The sequence below is a fragment of the Castor canadensis genome, chromosome 3, assembly GCF_047511655.1.
Source record: "Castor canadensis chromosome 3, mCasCan1.hap1v2, whole genome shotgun sequence".
NCBI classification, from domain to species: Eukaryota; Metazoa; Chordata; class Mammalia; order Rodentia; family Castoridae; genus Castor; species Castor canadensis.
In genome coordinates, this window is record NC_133388.1 from 95,608,357 (window position 1) to 95,631,591 (window position 23,235).

The window sequence follows — 23,235 nt, forward strand, 5'->3', positions numbered from 1 at the left end:
TCTGCTTCTTGGTATCAACATCACCATCCTCATCACCTTTAGCTGCCCATTTACCTGTGGCTGCTTTCATCTCTATCTTCTTCCTCACCATCACCTTCTTTCTCCCCACCTTTTTCCCCTTTATCTATCTCATTGTCAGCCTCCTGCTCTCCATCTTCCTCATTAGCATTCCCATTGGCTGAATTGTCTCTTCTGTTTTCTGCCTCCACAACTTCCTTCTCCTTTAAGTCCTTGGTGATCCAAGATAAAAGCGAGTGCACACAAGGGAGATATGAGGATAGGTAAGACACCTAAAAAGTTAGCTAGCATTTGTTGCCCTCAACACAGAGAATCTAAAGCAGCTACCTTAAAAGCAACTGAGGCCAATAGGAGAAGGGGACCAGGAACTAGAGAAAAGGTTAGATCAAGAAGAATTAACCTAGAAGATAACACACATGCAGAAGGAAATCAATGTGAGTCAACTCCCTGTATAGCTATCCTTATCTCAACTAGCAAAAATCCTTGTTCCTTCCTATTATTGCTTATACTCTCTCTTCAACAAAATTAGAGATAAGGGCAGAATAGTTTCTGCCAGGTAGCGAGGGGGTGGGGGGAGAGGGAGGGGGTGGAGTGGGTGGTAAGGGAGGTGGTGGGGGCAGGGGGGAGAAATGACCCAAGCATTGTATGCACATATGAATAATAATGAAAAAAAAAACAATCTGTACAAAAAAAAAGTCCTTGGTGATCTCAGAGCTGGTGTCCCCAGCTACATCTGACATGGTGGGACACACTGGTGATCCAATGTAACAGATGAAAAAGAAAGCTAGAGTTTGGGGACTTTGGTGAGAAAGCTGCTGGAGTATGTTGTGGAGGAGGAGGAGGTGCTGCAGAGGTGGCTGTGGCCTTGCAAAGATGGCTTTTCAGAACAGCCAATGGGTGTAGTTTTTGACTTTGGAACATTTGCATAGATTTTGCTAACTAAGCATCCCTAATCAAGAAATTAGGGATAAAATCTGAACTATTCCTAAATCCAAAAGTTCTCAAGCACCATGTTACTTTGAGATTTTGGAGCATTTTGGATCTTCAAATTGGGGTGCTTGACCTGTATAAGGTACTTGCACTGACTATGAAGAAGTATAGTGTTATCTGAAAGCAGACTTGGATTATTGCTTATAAATCTGTAGACAAAATCACGGGTAGCCACTTTAAAATTTTAAAGTACTGACTGGCACACAGTGGCCCAAGACTGTAATCCCAGCAACTTGGGAGGTAGAGATCAGGAGAATAGCAATTTGAGACCAGCCTGGGCAAAAAGTTCACAAGACTCGATCACAACTAATGGCTGGGTGTAGTGGCAGACACCCCTTATCCCCAGCTATTCAGAGAAGTACAATTAGGAGGATTGCAGTCCTGGCTGGCCTGAGCATAAAGCAAGACCCCCCCATCTCAAAAATAACCAGCACAAAAGGGCTGGAAATGTGGCTCAAGAGGTAGAGCCTAGGAAGGATGAGGCCCTGAGTTTAACCTCCAGTTTAAGTATAATAAATTGCTAAGGAAACAGCATGTAATCATATAAAATGCTCAATTAAAACCACAGGAGACAGAGTAAGAGTGGAATTAAAAAAATAAAGAAGGAGGAACATGAATAGAAAATAGTGACAAATGTGGTAGACACTAATTTAACTATAGCAATGATAGTCTAAAGCAGCAGTGGTCTAAGTATACCAATGGGGGAAAAAAAAGACTGTGAGAGCAGATAAAAACAAACAAATAAACAACCCAAAACTCCAAGACCCAACTATGTTGCCTACAAGAAACTCAATTTATTTACTTATTTTTGCAGTGCTGGGGATTGAATTCAGGGCCTCAAGTATGATAGGAACTCTACCAGTGAGCTACACCCTCAGCCCAGAATATAATACACAAAAAAATATAAACACAAAAAGGATGCAAAGAGGTATACCATGCTATAATTAATAAAAAAAAAAGAATGCCTGAGTATCTCTATTTACTCCAGAAGCAGCTGATTTCAGAACAACAGACATTATCAGGAATAAAAAAGGACATTACCTACATAATACTCTCCAAGAAGTCTTAACAATCCTTAATGTGTATATTCCTAACTAATAGATAAGTGCAAGAAGAAGTAGATGAGTCTCATTGTAGTTGAAGTCTTCAACACCTTTCTATTAGTAATTGACAGATCTACCAGGCAGAAAGTTACCAAAGGTGCCATTGAGCTCAATAATACTGAGTAGCTAGATTTGATCAACATGAGTAGAATACTGCAGCTAACAGCAGAACACACATTATTCTCAAACTCACATGGAACATTCACCAAGACTACATTCTGGGTTATAAAACACACCTTGAAGCCAGGTGTAGCGGTACATACTTATAATCCTAGCACTCAGGAGACTGAGGCAGGAAGATCTCAAGTTCAAGTCTAGCCTGGGACACATAGCATGTTTGAGGCCAGCCTCAGCTACATAGATCTTGTCTCAAAAAAACAAACTAAAACAAAAACACTGTGTAAAGTGTAAAAGAATATAAATCATACAAACTGAGTTCTCAGACCACTAAGGAATTAAACTAGAAATTGTTAACAGAATGATAACCACAAAGTCTCCAAATACTTGGAGACTAAACAACATACTTTAAAATAACACATGGTTGAAGAAGTTTTAAAATATTTTGGATATACAAAAAACTCTTAAAAGTAAAAAAATAAGAAAGAGAACAGCTTTATTAAAACATGTGCAAGACTTCTTCACCAAAGATGTGGATGGGTGAGCCAACATGTAAGATTACAAGCATTTGACTCTGTGAATGAGAAAAGCCAGGGTAACAAAGGAGAGACTATGTTCTGAAGATAAAGAGGAGGAACACTGGGAATCAAGAAAGAGGTAACATGACAGCTGAAAAGCAACAGAGAAAAGAGAAAACAGTCCACAACTCCAATCCTGGCACCCCTGGGTGAGGGTAAGCTGAGATGTCCCTGGCAAGAGATTGGCAATTCTAACTGCAGGATAAGCCCACACCTCCTTAAACCTTAAACCCAGTGTGGGATTTGGTATGACTGCTCCTGCATGGCAGGCTAGCTTCAGAGAATGTTGCTCCTATTGTCTCTGAGTTATAGTAAGGCACTATCTTGAGAGAGGGTCTATTGTTTGAGACTGAGCTTCTCTGAGTATCACTGTAGAAACAGAACATTGAGCCCATCTGTGGTGAAATGTTGACCTTCAGAACCTGCCTCCAGGCTATATGTGTTTGCTGCTAGATGGGACCAAGAGCTCTGAGACCAGGATACTCATATCACAATTTCTTCCAGCCTTCTCTCTCTTATAGGTAGGTGATCTACTGGACAGGGTCTAAAAGCAGTGAGTCTGACCTGAGTCCTGCAGTCTACCCCCACTCCAGCCCAGAACTCAGTATTCTGTTTGCTTCCCTTGCTCTCTGAGGCATTCTAGAGATACTACAGGCTTGGATGCTTGCTGCTCCTGAAGTCACAAACTGGGGGAGGAGGGAGCTTGTGAGGTAAGTAGAATCTACCCAGCCAATAGGCTTCAAAGTGGCTTGCAGTACACAAACAAGGGAAGCTTCTAAAGTGAAAGTCCAAAAATGGACTTACCTCACACTCACCCCATATACAGCAACAACCTTTACACTAGGAACTACAAGGGACTCCAGCTAGTTTTCCTTAGAGAGGTGCTGGGCATCAGGTCTGGTACTCTGAACATATAGATGAATGACTATTGAGCTATACCCCCAGTGCAGTGTGAGAAACTGCACCTCAAACTAGCCACTACACAGTCCTTCCTGAACATTGAGAATACTTCAACTGAAAGACTAGAGATGATTAAAACTTCCAATCAACAACTTGGCCTCAAATGTACAAATCCCAATGAAAAAAACATAAGAAATATGAAAGGAGTAAGGTAATATGACTACTGAAAACATCAACAACTTAATTATGGACACTATTTTTGGAGAAGTGGATGTGAGCCCTGACAATTCAAAACAATGATTATAAAATGATCTCTGAAATTAAACAGGACACAAGTGCCTGAATGAATTCCAAGAGAATACAGATAAACAGCTGAATGAAATAAGAAAAACAATGCAGGATATAGAAGAGGAATTTAATAAAGACATAGAAACCCTGAAAAATAAAGTTGAAATTCTGGAAATGAAAAGCTCAGTGAGTCAAATAAAACTCAGCTGAAACCATCATCAACAGACTGGATCAATATAAGACAGAATATCAGGGCTTGAAGATAAGATAGATGAATTAGAACATTTAGATAAGAAGAAAAGAAAGTACAAAAGGAATATGCAAAACCTCTGGGACGCTCCTAAAAACCAAACCTATAAATCATGGGCAGAGAAGGAGAAGAGGTGCAAGCTAATCTTTTCAATCTTTTTAAAGTATATTCAATAAAATAATAGTAGAACATTTCCAAAATCTTGAGGAGATAGTTATCCAGATACAGAAGGCTTTTAGGATACCAAACAGATAAGAGCAGAAAAGAACCTCTCCATGGATATTATAGTTAAAACAGTAAGTATACAGAATAAGAAAAGAATATTGGAAGCTGCAAGAGAGAAGTGTCAAGTCACATATAAGGGCAAATCCATTAGAATAAATAACAGATTTCTCAACAGAAATTCTAAATGCAAGGAGGGCATGGAATGATGTCTTCTAAGCCTCAAAAGAAAGTAATTGCAAACATAGATTACTGCATCCAGCAAAGCTATCCTTCGTAATTGAAGGGGAAATGAAAACCTTCCACGATAAACAAAATTTAAGGAATTATTGGCCACTAAGCCAGCACTGCAGAAGATACTTAAAGGAATCCTATACATAGAAGAGGAAGATAAACACAACCATGAAAATATAGGAAAAAACCAAATCTCACTATATGAGTAGGAAAGAGAATGATAATTAGGAAAGAACCAAAACTATAAAAACAACAAAATGGCAGGAATTACTATAAAACTTTCAATAATAACTCTGTTAATGGTTTCAATAGTCCAATCAAAAGACAAATATTGGTAGATTAGATCAAAAAACAAGGCCCAGCCATTTGTTGTCTACAAGAAACATACCTCACTGACAAATACAGGAATAATGTGAAAGAGAGTCTGAAAGCAAGCAGAAGTAGTTATACTCACTCAGAAAAGACAAAGGTCATTTCATATATATAAAGGGAGCAATCCATCAATAACAACTATAAACAAATATGCACAGAATTTTGGTGTACCCAGTTTCTTAAAACAAACACTACTGGACATAAAGCACAGATAAATCCCCAACAATAATAGTGAGTGATGTTAACACCCTGCTTCACCAGTAGATAGGCCATCTGAACCAAAAAAATCAACAAAGAAACTTCATAATTAAATAGCACTATAGATCAAACAGAGTTAACAGACATCTACAGGATATTTCACTCAATGGCCACAGAATGCACACTTCATAGCCCATGAAACTTTCTCTAGAATAGATCATATTTTAGGGTATAAAGCAAGTCTGACAAATGCAAGAGGAACTACAGAAAATGTCCAAACACATGGAGGCTGAAAAATATACTTTTGAATGATATCATTCAAAATAAATAAAAGGGGAAATAAAAAATCCCTAGAATGAAATGAAAATGAAAACACAACTTGGCAGAACCTTTGGGTCACAGCAAAGCCAGTGTTAAAAGGAAAGTTTATAGCTGAGTACCTACACTAAAAATTCAGATCTCAGAATAATGATGTACCTGAAGCTCTTAGAAAAACCAAACCCCAATTCAATAGATGGAAAGAAATAATAAAGATTGGGGCAGAATTGATTAAATGTAGACTAAAAGAACAGTACAAAGAATAGAAGAAACAGAGTTGGTTCTTTGAAAAGATAAACAAGATTGACAAACTTAGTGAAATTAACCAAAAGAAAGAGGGAAAAGACCAAAATTAATAACATTAAATGTGAAAAAGAGGATTCACCAATACCCATAATAGTCAGGATAATTAGGGAGTTCTTTGAGAGCTCATATTCTAATAAAGAAACGGATAAATTTCTACAAAAAACATTTAACAAAATTCAATGTCCTGTCATGATAAAAGCCATGCAGAAACTATAAGGGATTACCTCAACGAAATAAAGGCTATCTATGACAAACCTGTAGCCAACATTGTAGTAAATGGGAAAAAACAAAGCATTTCCTCTAAAATCAGGAATGAGACAAGGGTGTCTACTCTCTCCTTCTTATTCAGTATAATGCTTGGGTTCTTACAGCAATAAGGCAAGAAAAAGAGGATACAAATAGGAAAAGTTCAAATCTCTATTAGCAGATGATATGATCCTATACTTGAAATACCCTAAAGACCCCATCAAAAAGCATTTAGATCTGATAAGCATTTTTGCCAAGGTAGCAGGATGCAAAAATCAACATACAAAAAATCAGCAGCTTTTCTATATGCCACTCACAAACAGGCTGACAAAGAAATCAAGAAAACAATCCCATTCACAATAGCCTCAAAAATACCTACTAATAAACTTAACTGAGGAGGTAAAGGTGTCTACAATGAAAAGTATAAAACATTGAAGAAAGAAATGAAAGATGACACTAGAAGATGGAAAGACCCCCTCATGCTCATTTGGCAGAAGCAATATTGTGAAAATGGCTGTACTACTAATGCAGTCTACAGGTTCAATGCAATCTCCATCAAGATTCCAACAGCGGCATGTTGGATATGACTGAAGTACTTTACATGCATGTATGAAAATATACTAATGAACCCTGTTAAAAAGTGTAAAAAATATAAAGGAGTCTGGAGGGGAATAAGAATAAAAAGGTAATAGAAAGGGTTAATTTGATCAAAGCACATCATATGTATGTATGGACATAACACAATGAACCTCCTTTAAGCAATTAATATTTGCTAATAAAAAAGGAAAAGATGTATCAATGATAAGAAAGCACATTAAAGATGCTCAGATCATGTCATTAGGAAATTACAAAGTTAGTTCACAAACCTACACTAGTGAATTGCAACTTAAAAAGAGGCATTTATTTATTATTTACAATCTGTAGTGGTATAGATACTGCTGGACACCTATTAAAATGCCAAAATCCAAAATGCTAACAACTGTAAATACCAGCAAAGATGTGGAGCAGCAGGGACTCCTGCTCATTGCTCTTGGGAGTGCAAAATGGTGCAGCTAGCAGTGTTTAAAAATGAATTATAAATCATGACCACGTGGAATTTATTCCAGGTATGCAAGGCCAGCTCAGTATTTAAGATAAATTAATGTAATTCATCACATCATATGGGATGAGGGCCTACCATGATTTGATTATGTCTGTAAGAACTCTGTGTCAAGCTAAGGTCACACTCTGAGGAATCAGGGTTGGGATTTCAACATATTCTTTGAGGGAATCCAATTCAACCTATGGCAGCTCCCTGTTGTTATGTCCCAAAACATACTCGTGGGTTCTGGGGATTAGGATGTAGGCATCTTTGGAGGTAATTATTCTACCCACCATAGTGAGCACAGTTAATTTAAGTCTGTGTCTGATAATTCCAATATCTGTTTATATGTTTTGTTGTTTCTGCGGGTTCCCATTCATGGTATCTTGTTCAGTATATCTATTTCTCTTTGTGAACTTGACATTGTATTAGACAAAAACATACCTTGTAGAAGTAATTTGAGGCCCAGGATTTGTTATCTGTCTTCAAAGAGGATTTTTCTTCTGACAGGTATCGAGGTGTTAATAATTCAGGACCTCCTTAATATAACTTCAGTAATTTGCATTTTCTAGGCCATCCACTGCCTGATAAGGAGGGTTATACTCTGTTAGAAGGCTGCTTTACTTCTGCTCTATCTCTAGTAGCTCTGATACTCACCTTTGGCAGTCTCTATCCCTATGTTTTTATCTTTGGAACCAGAAACCATGTTCACCCTCTCAGAAGTCTATTCTGAAACTGCAAGACACAGTATTAAATGCTAGACTCACATCTCTGGATTTCTTTCTTCTTAGGTCTTGGTTCAGGAATTTAATTTTTCTATGTCATTTATGTCTTTCAATGACTTTTGGAAAAGATGGTGGCGATCTTTATTTTTTTTTCCTGATTACTTTTCACAAGTCTTAACTGTCCTGCTATTGCTAGAAGTCTATTATCTTTTGAAAAGATAGACTAATATTTATGCAACTTAAGATTTATAAAAAATGGATTCACATGGTACAGAGAATTCTATCTACCCACACTGGCATCTCACCATGGCACTGTTTCCTTATTATTAGCAACTTGCAGTAGTATGATACAAGTTAGAATTAATGAACCAATACTGATACATTGTTGTTAAAGTCCATAGTTTACATGAGGCTTCCTTCAGTGCTCTGCATTCTATGAGTTTGACCAATGTAGAATGATCACCTGTAACATAGGGAGTAGTTTTCATACCCTAAAAATCCCTTATGTTCTGCCTACTGGACACTCCCTCTCCCCTAGCTCCTGGAACCCTCTGATCCTGTTCTTGTATCCATAGTTTTCCTTTTCCTGAGTGTCACATGATTGGAAAAGCATATAGTGTCTGGGCATGTATTTCTTTGAGTTTATTCTTAATTGGAATCTGTAATTTATGTCTTTTGCCAAAATTAGATTTTCAGTCATTATTTCTTCAAATATTTTTTCAATACCACATTTTTCTTCTTCTCTTTCTGGGACTCTTATGATACATATATGATATTCTTTGATACTGTCTCACAGGTTCCTAGAACTCTGTTTACTTTTTCTTTCTGTTCTCAGACTATGTATTTTCTATTCTGTCTTCAGGTTCACTTACTCTTTCCTCTGTCATCTCCATTTTGTTCTTAGGACCATTCAGTGAATTTTTAATTTAGCTATTATATTTTTCAGTTCTAAAGTTTCTGTTTGTTTCTTCATTGTACTTTCTATTTTCTGAGACAGGCTTTCTTTCTGGATATTTCTGTCAGTATTTGCTGTTGCTTCCTGGAGCATGGCTGTAACAGAAGTTTGAAGTCTGATAATTCCAACATCTGGGTCATGTTAGACTCAGCATCTCTTGATTCTCTCTCCTGATGATCAGTCAGACTTCCTGGTTCTTTGTCTGTCAAGTAATTTTGGATTGTATCTCAGGCATTTTAAATATTGTGTTATGAGACTCTGGGTCTTGTCTAGCCCTTAGAGATTCTGATAATTTTTACTGTTTTACTTGATAGCATTCCTGGTTAGGGTCAAGCAGAGAATTCTCATTCCCCTTCTGTGGACTGTCCAGTTCTAAAGATTTCACAATGGAATTCGGATCTGCTGTGTGTGTGCTGTTCTGGGCCAGCCTGGGACCTGGGTGGTGCTCTGCTCTGCATTTACTCTGGCAGGCTGCCATAAGAACAAACCCATGGCTCAGGGACAAGTCCATGCAATTATCATAGCTTTATGGATTTCCTTTTCCAGCATGTTCTCCAGCTCAGTCCCCTTCCTGGTCCTCTGGCTAGAAAGCTGCAGTGTGAGGTCCACTCTGACCATGTGCCCTGATGGCCTCTGAGGACACAGGGCTGGAAGACAGAGAAGGAGCAGTGGGTTCTCCATAGTCTGTCAGAATTCCCCTCTTAAGAGTTTTAGGTGCCTCCCCAGTTGATGATGTTGTCACTAGATGGTAGCTTCAAAACTTGAACTTTTCTAGGGCAGGCCAGAGGAGGACAACAGGGCAACAGGGGACATCCCCTACTCTCTCTGTCCCCCCCCCAAGAGACATCTTCTACTCCTTGGAACTCTGTCTGTCCATGCCCAGTACCATTTTTGGGATTTAGGCTTCCTTTGAATCCAGTCTGAGACAAAAAGGAGAAAACAAGCCTAAGAAACTCTGTGTTTGTTGTACTTCAGGTTTGATGCTTCTCCAAGCTTCTCGCTGGCTTTTTTGCTCAGAGTCTTCAGGAGGCCGCTCCATGAGTTCTAGGCTGTAGTCACCGGAGAAGCAGGGTGGGCTGTGTTTACTTCATTGAACCAGACTGGCAGGCTTCTATTATGCTATTTTTAATTGTTTTTATTATCGATTTATAAATATACTTTTAATATTCTGGATATAAGTCCTTTGCAGATACTGTCTTAGTCAGGGCTGCTATAACAAAAATGCCATAAGTTGGGTGCCTCATAAATTACAGAAATTTACTTCTTGTAGTTCTGGAGTTGGGAAGTCCAAGGTCAAGTGCCAGCAGACCCAGTGTCCTCCTGGATAATGCCTTCTCCCTATGTTCTCACATGGCATGAAGCTGAGCTGGCTCTCGGGCCTTTTATAAGGGGACTAACCCCAATCTTGACTGTGACTCCTCATAGCTTAAATGCCTCCCGAAGGTTCCACCTTCTATGACTGTCACATTGGGATTTGGCTTAACACGTGGCTCTGGTGGGGACACAAGCATTCTGACCATGTGGACTGGAGTAGAGCTCAGGGATAGGGCACTTGCCTAGTATGTGCAAGGCCCTGGGTTTTATCCTAAGAACAAAACAGAAAACATTCAGGCCATAGCACATATACGTATTATAAATACTTTCTGCCAATCTGAGGCTTGCCTTTAATTTTTTTAATAGTGTCTTTGATGAAGTCTAATTTATCAACTTTTTCTACCATCCTTGATGATTTTGTGTCTTGTTAAATTTTTTTCTACCCCAAATTCAGGAGGACATTTGGCTTTGTTTCCTTCCAGAAGATCTATATTTTAGCTTTTATGTTTAGGTGTATTTTCCTGACCATGAAAATCTTCTTTAATTTATTTCTGGAATGTTTTATAGTTGTCAGCTTTCCTTTAATTTCTATTGTGTTTTTATGCTAGTCTAAGTAGAAGTTTTTAAAATTGTATTTAAAACTAGTCTTTGCTAGTAAGTGGAAATACAATAGTGTTCTTCCTTGATGATCTTTTATTTTCTTAAACTTATTTTTTATGTTGGATCATTCCAATCTCTTCTGCCTCTGTGTATCTGATTTTTTCTGGTGGCTCATTTTCCTTAGGAGTTTTGTGATTTTTTTTAACTGTGATTTCATGTTCAATAGTACTTTCATGATAGGAATTCTTTGAGGCCTTGGCTAAAAGTGAATTTCTCCAGAGATATTTTTTAATCTCTTCCAGGTAGCCAGGAGTACTGCCTTCCATTGGTGGTGCTGGGGATAGAACCCAGGGCCTCAGGCATGCTAGGCAAGCACTTTCTTGCTAAGCCACATCCCACTGGGATTACCTTTGCTAAAAACCTGCTTATCTACTTTTCTGTACCGGCTTGGCATTGGAACTAGAAACACAAGTCTGAACAAGACACACAACCTATGTTCTTGGCACTTGCAGTCTGGGAGGAAGAAAATAATGATTAGCCATCATCAAACCTTGTCTTCTGTCAGCTGCATTCATGTACATGATGCACACAGGCCTGCGATGACCTCGCAGTGTGCTCTTTCTTGTGGAGGACACTTAGGCTCTGGGGATACAGGTAGCGAGCATGCTGAATGTGAGCACCCTGTGCTGGGCGTCTCCCTCCTGAGTGTGACTTGCTGTCATCTGCTCTCTCCTTGAGGCTACGTGCACCTGTATACTGCAGGTACCAGTTTGATAAGACTCCAGTTCACAAGACCAAGGGGGAGCCCCATGGGACACATGTATACTTCCAGGACATCAATGTCATCTTCCTTGGAGCCATGCACCTCAGTGACCTGAGGGAATACCTAGAGGGACCCCCCATGGTGGTGGAAGTCCATGACCGGGACCGCAAATCAGAAGAGTATTTCCGTAAGCCCACCCCATTTGGGGAGGACCCCCTGGATCCATACTTTAACCTCCAGGCCCTCATCTCTCTCAAAGAAACAGAGGAGAACCCCTTTGAGTCCCAGAACAAGACTTGGGACCCCTATGGGGTTGCCCGGGTCAGTTTTGCTGACCTCCTCCTTGGCCACAAGTACTTGAATCTGGCTGTCCCCATCCACAGCTGTGAGCCCAACTCTGCACGCCACAGCCAGGACACCAGGAACAAGAAGGCTGTGGGATTTCAGGACCCTACAGATGTCCTACAGCTCAGCCCAATGCCCATGGGCAACTATCTGGAGGCTAACTCTCAGCTCAAGCTGAGAGTGGACATTGCGGTGCCCCTCGGTGCTGGGGCCAAATCCCCTGATATAGACCTCGTGGGTACCCAGTTTGGCCGCATAATTTTTGTGTTTGATTCCAAGAAGCTGTTCCTCCTATGTAGCCTGCTGCAGGACATCACTAGAATCAATGCAAAGGACTTGGAACTGGATTCCTACCCCACCAAGAACATCCAACAAATCCTGTCAGCCTTCAAGATGAGGGTGAAGATTCAGGAACAGGAGGACCTGGACTTGCTCACTGGCTTCCACCTGGTGGATGGGAAGATCCACCTCTTCATTCTGGAAGGCTTGGCAGACCAAGGCTCAAGGCAGCTGTGGGAAAGTCACCAGAGCAGGTGAGTAGATGACATGACATTCTGGATATGGAGGGAGTGGAATAGTCTTTCAAAGCCAAGGTAAGGAGGGTCAGTGTCCTGGTCTTTGAGAGGGAGATACTGATTCAGTTCCCCTCAGGGTTTATTGTCAGCTACTCATCAAAGGTCAGTAATGGGACTTGAGAACAGGCACAATTTTTGCCTTTGGTGGAGGTGAAGTATTTAGGGGCACACAGAAGACCTGGTGGTCCAAAAAATGAATCCTCCCCTAAGACTTTGGAGTGAAGGCTATGCTGGCTGCCCAGGAGCAGAATGTTCTGTATTAGGTTTTAGTTCAACCCAAGGAAGACCAATCTGACTGAACCTGGTGGGGATATAGCTGCAGGAATTTGCTCTTCTCTGTAGGCCTCTGGGACACTGAGATGCCCACTCGGGGGACACAATAGAGGGTCTGATTCTGGGCTGGAGCAGCTGGCATTTCATAGTTCTATCCCTTAGTTTTGTTGACATGACAATTGTCTTCCTTTCATAATTTTCAAGTATCCTTGTTTGAGTAAATAGGGTCTTATTCTTTAGTGGGAGGGCCTCCATCTGTCCTCAGAGTTCACATGCCCCAAACTCCATATGCTGACAGCAAGGAGTCCAGAAGCTTAGTGTGTCTACCTCGAGAGGGGCTGCAACATTGTGGGGGTCTGTCCTGATGTACTGATAAGCCAAGAGACCCAGAGACAAGCTAGCCCATGTCAAGGCAATGTACGGAATGACCAAAAACACACATCCATATAAACATGTGTACATAAATGTCCACAGTAGCATTATACATAATCATCAAAAAAGTAGAACTGACACAGTCCCCATCTGATTGCAGCATGTGGTATATCCATACAACAGAGTATTATTCAGTGAAAAAAGAACTGAAGTACTGATACACTTACTTCAGCATGTACAAACCTTGAACACATTATGCTAACTAAAAGAAGCCATCTGTTAAACTGTTACTAGAATCTGAGATCCATATTGCTCCCCACTCTACCAAAAACCCAGGAGATAGAAGCTGGTGGAAGGAAACAGGTTTATTCTAGGCTGGCCCTGAGGTCGATGGAGGAGACCTCTTCCTCTCAAACCTCCATCTTTAAGAGCTCAGGAAATGCAGAGTGCAAAGGGACACAAGAGGTTACAATGAGACAATTGGCAGGAAACCATGTGCGGGAGGAGTCTTTCTCTTCAGAGCACCTTCTCCTTCCCCTCTTCCTGAAATTGTCTGGATCTCAGGCCTTCTGTGTGTCTGCATTTTCTTTTTAGAAAAACCAGTTCATATCAACACGAGGAAAGAATGGGTCACTAAAATGGTAGGGGAAAGACTGGGAGGGAAATGCAACTAAGGTCCCCAGTTCATCACCTCACACCCCAGTTTTCCTCCTCCAAAATAATAAACTTAGTGAGTTTGTTGCTCTGGACACTTTTCTATAGTTTAACATTCATAGTATAAATATGGCTTCTGCCTGCACTGTTACAGTATGATTCCATTTATAAGAAATGTCGAGACTAGGCAAATCCATAGAGACAGAAGTAGATCAGTAGTTGCCAAGGACTCAAGGGAGGGAAAATGATGGGTCATGGGTACAATTTCTTCTTGGAGTGATGAACGTGGTCTAGATAGTGCTTATAGTTGCACAACATGGTGAATATACTAAGAAACACTCCATTGTGCACTTTAAAAGATTGAATTTTATGGTGTGCAGTAAGGAGTTTGGCCTTGTCCAGAACAGGTCTGGCTTATGCTTATGTGATCTATGTCACACCTGAAGGCTGGCTGTGGCAGAAATCCCAGCAGTATGATTAAGGTGGGGGCTTTGGGTCATGCAGTATCAGTTGATCTAGACACTGGTTCAGCAACTTGGACAGTCAGTCACCCAACCAGCCATGTCCATGGAGTGGAGCACAGTAAGAACTACAGCCTTAAGACTTGGGTGAGCATCCCTGTGTGGCAGTGTTCTTGAATGTTGTCCCCCATCAATGCCAACATGGCAGCATCTCCTGACTCCATGAGGAAAGGGCAGCAGAGGCATCTGGTATTTGGAGCCATCCCTGACTTAGCCTTGGCTGATTTTAATCTATAACCTTTCCCTGTAATAAACCTTAACTGTGAGGATAACAGCTTTAATGAACTCTGATTCCTTTTAGTGAATTAAACTTGAGGGTGCTCTTAGGAACCTCCTGAACTTGAAGTTAATGTTAGAAGAAAGGGTAGTCTTGGGGGGGGGGCTGTGCTTTTAGTTTGCAGTTTGACTAACTCTGAGCATATAATATATGAATGCTATGAATGCTATCCAGAAGCTTTTCAGTGGCAAGAATAATATGATATATATATATATATATATACACATACATGTGGGCTGGAGTTATATATAGGAAGTATGAGGTCCTTGGTTTGACATCCAGCACTACCACAAACAACTAAAAAATTCATATGCTTGGAAATTAATAAACATATTTCCAAATAATGTGTGGGCCCAAAAGAAATCACAATGGAAAGAGACATTTTAAAATTGAACAATAGTAAAAATCTATAATATCTATCTGTGGCATGGTGTAAAAATATTACTTAGAGGCTCAAAATGGAGGTAAAACCTCTTCCTGGGCATCTCCAATCTGACTCTGGCCAGCATCCTAAAGAGTTATTTTTCAAAGGAAAAGTTTTACATGTAGTCTGATTTCATGGTTTTCTTATCTTATGGGTCAGTTTGATGTCAAGTTTAAGAAGTCTGAGTATCCCTCCTATGTGCTCTTCTAAAAGTGCTAGTTTTATGGTTGACATTTAAATGTATGATCTAGCTTCAATTAATTGGTATAAAAAGTTTGAGTTTGGTCCTTTTTTTTGGCATATAGACATCCAAATGCTCTGGCAACATTTTTTGGAAATTCCTCCTCCTCTTCCTCCTTCTCCTCTTTCTTCTTCTTTGTCTTCTTCTGTTTTTGTGAGTGTGTATTCCTTGGGATTTTCTTCACAGACCATGATGTCATGTACAACTAGGGATGATTAAATTTCTCCCTCTCTAGTCTGTAGGCTTTTACTTCCTTGTTGTGCTGGCTAAGACTTGCAATACTATTTTCTATAAGTGGTGAGAGCTGATGTTCTTGACTTGTTTTGATTATTCCCTACCACATGTGACCTCAGTGGAAAGGTTTTGTAGATGGTGCTTTATCAGTTTCAGAGACTTCACACTGTTTCTGATTTGCTGAGAGCTTTCTAATAAGCTGGCTCACAGAATTCATGAATATCAATTCCAGGTAGACCAAAACTCTGCTTTTAAACGTTGAACTTTGGTAGTTCTACACTCACATGTTGCAAAAATAATAGATTTCATGTCCCCATTACCCAGCTCCCCCAATGGTGACATCTTCTATAACTACAGTGCTTCATTGATTGACACAGTGCAACTAACTAGACTACAATGATCTAAACTTACTCAAATTTCACCAGAAAAACCTATTTTTGAAAAGCAAAACTAAAACTTTTAGATGAAAATATAGGAGAATATATTTATGACAGCAGAATAAAGACTTCTTGAAGAAGAAGGAGTACAAAGAATAAGGGATAAGACTGGTAATTTGGCTATTTAAAATCAATACCTTCTGTTCAACAAGAACTCATATACGTTGCAAAAACATAAGCCACAAACAGAAAAAAAAATTTGCAATGTGTTGAACAGAGTTAGTACCATGCCAGATAGGGTGGCACACACCTGTAACCCCAGCACTGAGGAGGCTGAGGCAGGAGGATCCTAGGTCCAGGTCAGACTGGGATACATCACAAGACTCTGTCTTCAAAAAAAAAAGTTCTTTGAATCAATAAGACAACAATAAAAACATCCCCTGGAAGAACAGGCAAATCACTTCACAAAAGAGGAACTGCTAGTGACTGCACACAGCTTTCTGGAAAGGGATAGGCGGGTGGGCACAGATGTCCAAGTGAGGAATGGCACACAGGCAGTGACAGAGCAGGTGGGTGGCTATTGCTAGAAGGCAAAGTATGAGTAGTGCCGGGGCAGGGGCTGGTGGCAGGAGGTGCTGGGCTTACAGGGGTGGCAAGCAGCAGGGAGGAGGCAGAGGGACCAGCTGACTTCAGTGTTATTACTGTCAATTCCCTGTCAGGGCCTCAGGTTGTGAATTTACTAAATGCATTTGCCAACAATTTGTTCCTTTCTTTTGTTTTAGACAAGTCAAAATAAAACCAAATCTCTGCCAGAACAAAGCCACCAAATGTTTCCAGTACCTTGCCTACCACCTTCTCTTGCAGGATACTCCCCTCCGAGCACGGAGCATGCAAGGTGCTGTACGACTCGCAGCTGCTGTTCCGCCACCGGCTCTACACCGACCTGGAGACCATCCTGTACCGAGTGCACCTGTTCAGGCCCCTGTTGCTGCTCACGCGGCACGCGGGGCTCTATGTGCATGGCGTCGTGCCGCGCAGGGCCTTCCACGCGCTGGCGAGGTGGGCGTGGGGTAAGAGGGATAGCAGGCGGGCCTCTACTTCCTTAGATAGCAGTGTAGGCTCTTCTGAGACAATGCCAGGATGTTCTGGCAGAAGAAGGACCCACCAGTTTTGTGGCCTGTGATGTTGCTATGTTTGCTACCCCTCAGAACAGCCTAAAGCACCTGAGGAAGAAGGGCTGGCTAAAATCCATTTTCCTGGGGAAACCATGAGTTTCTGCATCATCCGCAGACACGGCTTCCCTTCCAGAGCTGATACTTTGCCTCTGCCTCATCCCTAAGCTTAGTGCCACCCATCCTCTCCGCTCCTCAGTAAGTGAATGCACAAAGGTCTGGCTCTTCCTGTAAGTGGTGCCTTTGTCCCAGGTGACCTGGGGTCTCACCACCTCTTTATGGAACAGCTTCTGACCATGGTGGCTCTTGGAGGAACCAGTCCCCTTTCCAGAAGCCACAGTTCAGGTGCAGAGGACACAAGGAAGGGGTGCAAGGGTAGCAAGTCTGTGTACAGTCCCTGGGGGGGGTAGGAGTAGCCTAGGGAGGGCAGGAAAGGCTGACACTGGGGAACCAGCAGCTTGTTCATCTGAGAGCTTCTTGCCAGTTCCCGCAGGGTGCAACTTCCATCTTCCTCTTTATAGAGCCAGCTGCAGATCTGGGTTGCTGGCCTCAGCTATAGCTTGTTGAATGTATTAATAAAGGAGAAAGAGAATAAAGGAGTTGAGAAAACAGAACTTCAGGATGGAGAGTAATGGAGAAAGAGCTCCATTACTGAGAAGGCTTTTCATTTATTCCTTACCCTCACCACTATCTCTGGTCCAGGTGTAGAGGAGTAATGAAGCTCTCAGTCAGGGAGGGGCATGTGGAGGTGCTGGGACACTGGACATCCTGAGACTTGACTGTCATCAGCTGGAGAGGCTGGATGCTGTCCTGCCCGGTTCATGATGGAAAACAGCTAGGGTTCTATCAGGGAAAGGAAAGAAAGCTGTTGTTTATTAAGTGCATTCTGCATTTGGTAGCTACATCCACAATAGCTTTATTCCTCTCTGCTAGTTAAGGAAGCAGTTCAGAAAGGCCAAATGAGAGGCAAAGTCCACCACCCTTGGCACCCACCTTGCCAGCCTTGGGAAACAGTGAGCAGCACACAGCAGTTTCAGGACATGTCTTTTGGTCAGCAGCATTGTGGACCAAAGGCCCACTGCAGACTAGGTCTGGAGACTGGGGTCCTGATGGGGAGGCAAGATGATCATGCAGGCCTTGAGCTTCACTCAGAAGTAAGGCTATGTGAATGTGGCCCACTCCGGTACGGGAGGATCCTGAGATCTACCCTACTGATGTCCAGCATGTCAGGGTTTCTCCACGGTGGGGAGTGGATTGATGAAGGAAGCACTCAGAGTAGAGCCCTTCATTTCTGGGAGTTCCAATAAAGCGGGAAGAAGGCCAGCTCGTAAAATGGAATCCTGTGACCTGAGGCCAGCTAGTCCATCTCTCTGAGTTTTCATTCCTACTGTAAAATGGGGGTGGTTATACCTACCTTGCAAGTGGGACTGAGTGGGTGGCCGGTCTTTGTTCCAGAGTCTATGACATCTGCTACAACAGCACCAGGCTCAAGGAGGTGATTGTAAGAGGACTGCTGCCTTCCTCTGCTATGATCAAAGACCTGAGTCAAGAGTTTGGGATGCCCATTTCACAAGTGGATCTCACAGATGCAAAACTGCTAGTCATATCACCTCCGCCCTCTCTCTATGTTGAAGACTTCCAAAGCCGGGCTTCCATCCTCACTTTGGAGATCCGTACTCACCAGGAGAAGTACCTGCAGTGGCGTAATGCCATGCTGCTGAAAAACAAAGTCCAGAAAGCCAGTCTGATCCAGGTGGGTGTTTTCCCCTCCATCCACATCAGGGTTCCAACCCCTGCCTCATTTGTCCACCACTGTTGACAGATGCAGGTAGGTGCCTCTGGCCTGTGTTTGCTCTTCTGGCCTGGGACAGTGGGATGGGTGGGCCAGCTGAGCAGGATGTGGGGCTAAGCCACACCAGAGTATTCACTCCCAGTCCTGGCTCACCTTGGCTGCAGTTCCTGAAGGTAAGAAGGAAAGCTTTTAAGGCATGTAGCATTCACCATGGGTTCAGAGTTCAACTTAGAAAACTTTAAGATGTGTGTGTGTAACTTCTTGCTTAAGCTACCTAAAGGCATGGATGTCATAAATTGTCTTTTAGAAAATAACTGATCTGTATGGAAAAATCTGAGAGAAAATAGGAGACAGAGAAGATGTGAGGCATAGATGATTGGTGGTATGTGGTCTGGATGGCCCAGGAGACCCTCACTCACCCATGGCAGCCAAAAAGATTTGAAAACAGAAACAACTAAGGTGTGACGTGAAGTTGTCTGCCCATGATCTGTCTGCACAAAGCCTCCCCTGACATCTTTACTCTCCACCTGTCCAGTTTTTTTTTTCTTTTTTTTTTTTTAATTTGAGACAGAGTTTCACTCTGTAGGCAAGGTTGGCCTTAAACTCCAGATTCTCCTGCCTCAGCTTCCTGAGTGCTGGGATTACTGTGTGTACCACCACGCTTGACTTCTCCATAGTTTTATTGCATATGTGTATATTCATAAACATCTCACTAGATTTGCCTATATTTGAAATGTAATGATACCACATGTACTTTCCAGTTTGAATTTTTGCTCAGTATTAATGAGATCCAATCATGTAGATGTGTAGCTGTAGGAATATATCATAATTTACTTACTGGGTTACATTTATATTCTTGTCTCTTGCTACTTAAATATATAACTATATGCTAACAGTCTTCTGCTAAAAATGTTTTTTTGGTGGCACTTGGGTTTGAAAAAATACGTTTTATTTTTCCTAGGATGTACACTTAGGATTAGAATTGCTGAGTGGCACTTTCATTTGTCTAGATAATCCCTTATTTTCCAAAATGATTATAAACCAACATAAACTACTCCACTATGCATTAGAGATCCTGCCATCCTACTTCCCATGCTAATGCATTATAGGTAGACTTAAACTTATTACTAACAGTATCTCACAGAGGTTTTAATGTGTATTGTTTACCAATAAAGGTAAATATCTTTTCATACACTTCCTGAGGATTTTGATTGCTTTTCCTGACTTTCAGGTAATGTTAAAACATCACCTAAATGTTAAAACATTCTTGATGCCAACTGAATAGCATTTGTATATGTGGCAAGTATCTTCTTGTTTCTGACTTGTTTTCTCACTCTCAATGGTGTCTTTCAGTATAAGTTATTTTAAAACTTGGTAATTTTTTTTGTATTTTCTCATCACATTTTTCCTGCTTTTCAGAAATATTTTTTACCCTAAGATCATAAAACCATTCTGTTTTCTTCTAACAGTTTTAAATATTTGTTCATCATATTTCAACTCTGAATTCAGCTGAGATTTATTTTTGTATGAGGGTGGGAATTTAATTTCCTTTCTTCCATATAGATGATCAGTGGTGCCAGAAATCTTACTGTAATCCTTCTGCTCTCTGCTTCTTGAGTAGCTAGGATTATAGGCATGAGCCACCCATGCCTATCTCCAGCAATCTTAAATAGCCTGTCCCTTCCCCCCAATGATTATACTGCAGGTCAGGTTGTAATTTATGCATGTGTATGAGTGGTTGGGGTCCTCATTGAGATTGCATCTGACTTTATTACTATTCCCTTCAAAGAACTAACAGATTGCTTTTTTAATTTCCATATCGTGTACTTTCTATCTCCTTGATTTCTGCTCTTATTTTGGATTTAATTTGAAGTTCTTTTTCTAACTTCAGATGGAAGTTTAGATAATTGATTTTTTTGGGAATTCATCTTAATATATACAATCTAGCTATAGACTCCCTATGAATATCAAGTGCATCCCACAAGCTTTATATATATTTCATGCTACCTGTTAAGTTATATTTTAAATTTCTTCTTTGATATACAGATTATATGATGAATGTATTGTTTAATTTCCAAATACTTTGGTTATTCAATTTTATCCTAATTTCACTGATATCCTGCCTTTTGCTGAGATTTACTTCATGACCCAGCCTGGAAACTTTGGTAAATGTTCCAGTGTACTCAAAAAAATGTGTATCCTATAGTTGCTGATATGTTGTATTTATGCCAGTTATGTTGACTTGACTATTTTTCCAAGTCATTTATAGCCTTAGTGATCTTAGAAGAAAATCTTTTTCTTCTATTAGTTACTAAGGCAAGTCTGTTAAAATCTCTAAATATGATTATGAGTTTGTGCTTCTTTAGTTTTATAACTTCAGACTATTTCATCTTGATTTGATTACCTTATAGCTCTGGTAACCCTTTTTTTCTTAGATTATACTTTTTATATGTATACATTAAACATAGTAAAGTACACAAATCTCAAATGTATAGCCTTGTTCATATCTATGTATATGTGAAAACATTATTCAAATCAGTTATAAAATATTCCATTACCCCAAAACATTATGTGCCTTACCAGTTAGCCACTATTCTTAATTCTTTACCATACACATGTATTCTTATAGCTGTCTGGCATTTGCTCCACATACATTTTAAGTTTTTCCATGATATTGTATATATATATTTATTCCTGAGTTTTCAATTGTATACCACAGTTAATTTATCCATTTTCTACTGATTTATATTTAGACTGACCCAAGTGGCTTTTTTTGGGGTGGCACTATTGTGGATAAAACCACTATGAACATTTTTGTACAGATCCTCTTTACACACACACATGTACATTCCTCTTTGGCATGTACCTAGGAGTAAAATTATTGGGTCATAGGTTAGGCATATGTTTAAGCTTTTAACTTTAGCTGTCTTTCTGAAGTGGTTATACTATTCTGCACTCCTATAAGTAAATACATGGGAGTCCCATTTTCCTTGCAACTTGTAAACACTTGGACTTTTTAGTCTATAATATCAGCCATGCTGGTGAAATGTCTGGTATTACATTCTTGTTTGTGTCTTTCCCTGATGAGTAATGATTTGAGCACCTTTTTACTTGTTATCAGCCATTTGGAATCGTTTTGTGAAGTGTTTGTTCAAATTTATATTTTCCCTCTATGTAAGAGAAACTTTGTTTTTCTCACTGATTAGTAGTGTTTTCTTAGTATTAGTCAGAATTAGACAGAGTTGTCCAATGTATTACAAATATCTTTTCCCAGGCTGTGGCTTGACTTTTGTTTTAGAGCTGCATTTTGATGAGAAGTACTTAATATTCATGAATATCAATTTACATTTTTCTCTGGCTAGATTTTTTTATTACTTAGAATTCCAGTTTTCTTTTCATCCCATGTCTTTTGGCTTCCATTGTTCCAGCTGTTCTTTTGAAGATAACATGCTTCCCTCTGGTTGCTTTAATTTTTTCTCATTTACTTGGTTTCAGAAAAACACCAATATAGGGGTGTTTTTCTTTGGATTTATCCTGCTATGTATGGGTTTATAGAAGTTGTTGAACCTTTGGTTTGATATCCTTTAAGTTGAAAATATTCTAGAACAGTGTTTATCTTCTGATATTACTTCTATTCATATTCTCCCTGTTATGGGATTCAGTGACAGGTATTTTTGCACATCTCACACTTATTTTCCAGCCTTTCTTCTTCTTTTTCTTCAATCTGAGTATCTTCAACCAATTTATCTTCTGACTGAATAATGTGCTATATGTAGTCTGCTACTAAAACCATCCAGTGAGTTGTAACTTTTTCAATTCTGATTTCCATTCAATTTCTTTTCTCTCTCTTCTTCTTTCTTGGCAGTGTCTCACTACCCAGCCCAGGCTGTGATCTTCCTGCCTCAGCCTTCTGAGTGCTTGGGTTACAGGTGTGCACACCTGGCTTCACTTATTTTCTTGATTAACTGTATAAGTAGTGTTGTCAGAGTTGTAGAGGTCCTTGATGTCTAATGCCAGAGGACTTTTTTTTTCTTCCAGTACTGGTATTTGAACTCAGGGCCTTATGCTTGCTAAGCAGTTGCTCTACTACTTGAGCTACAGTCCCAGGGTTTTTTTTTCCATTGGTTATTTTTGATAAAGTCTCACTTTATGCCTGGACCACAATCCTATTTGTGCTTCCCTGCATAGCTGAGGACAAGCACGTACCACTGCACCCTGCCATGGATTGAGATGGGGTCTTGTGAACTTTTGGCCTCAGCTAGTCTTAAACTGTGATCCTCCTGATTTCCTTCACCCCCACAGCTGTGATTACAGGCTTGAGCCACTGTGCCTGCCTAATGCTGGAGAGCTTTTAGCAGCCAAGCAGAGAACAAATACCGTTACTCAGGTTGAGGCATTTT

At 40.4% G+C, this 23,235-nt stretch overlaps 1 protein-coding gene across 1 annotated transcript in view; it reads left to right on the forward strand.

The window, feature by feature from the left end:
- LOC109690106 (uncharacterized protein FLJ43738-like) overlaps positions 1-23,235 on the forward strand; it is a 50,937-nt gene that overhangs the window by 22,014 nt on the left and 5,688 nt on the right. Inside the window, 3 exon segments of the mRNA XM_074068482.1 lie at positions 11,554-12,456; positions 16,736-16,930; positions 18,499-18,796. Coding sequence (XP_073924583.1) covers positions 11,554-12,456; positions 16,736-16,930; positions 18,499-18,796 — 1,396 coding nt within the window.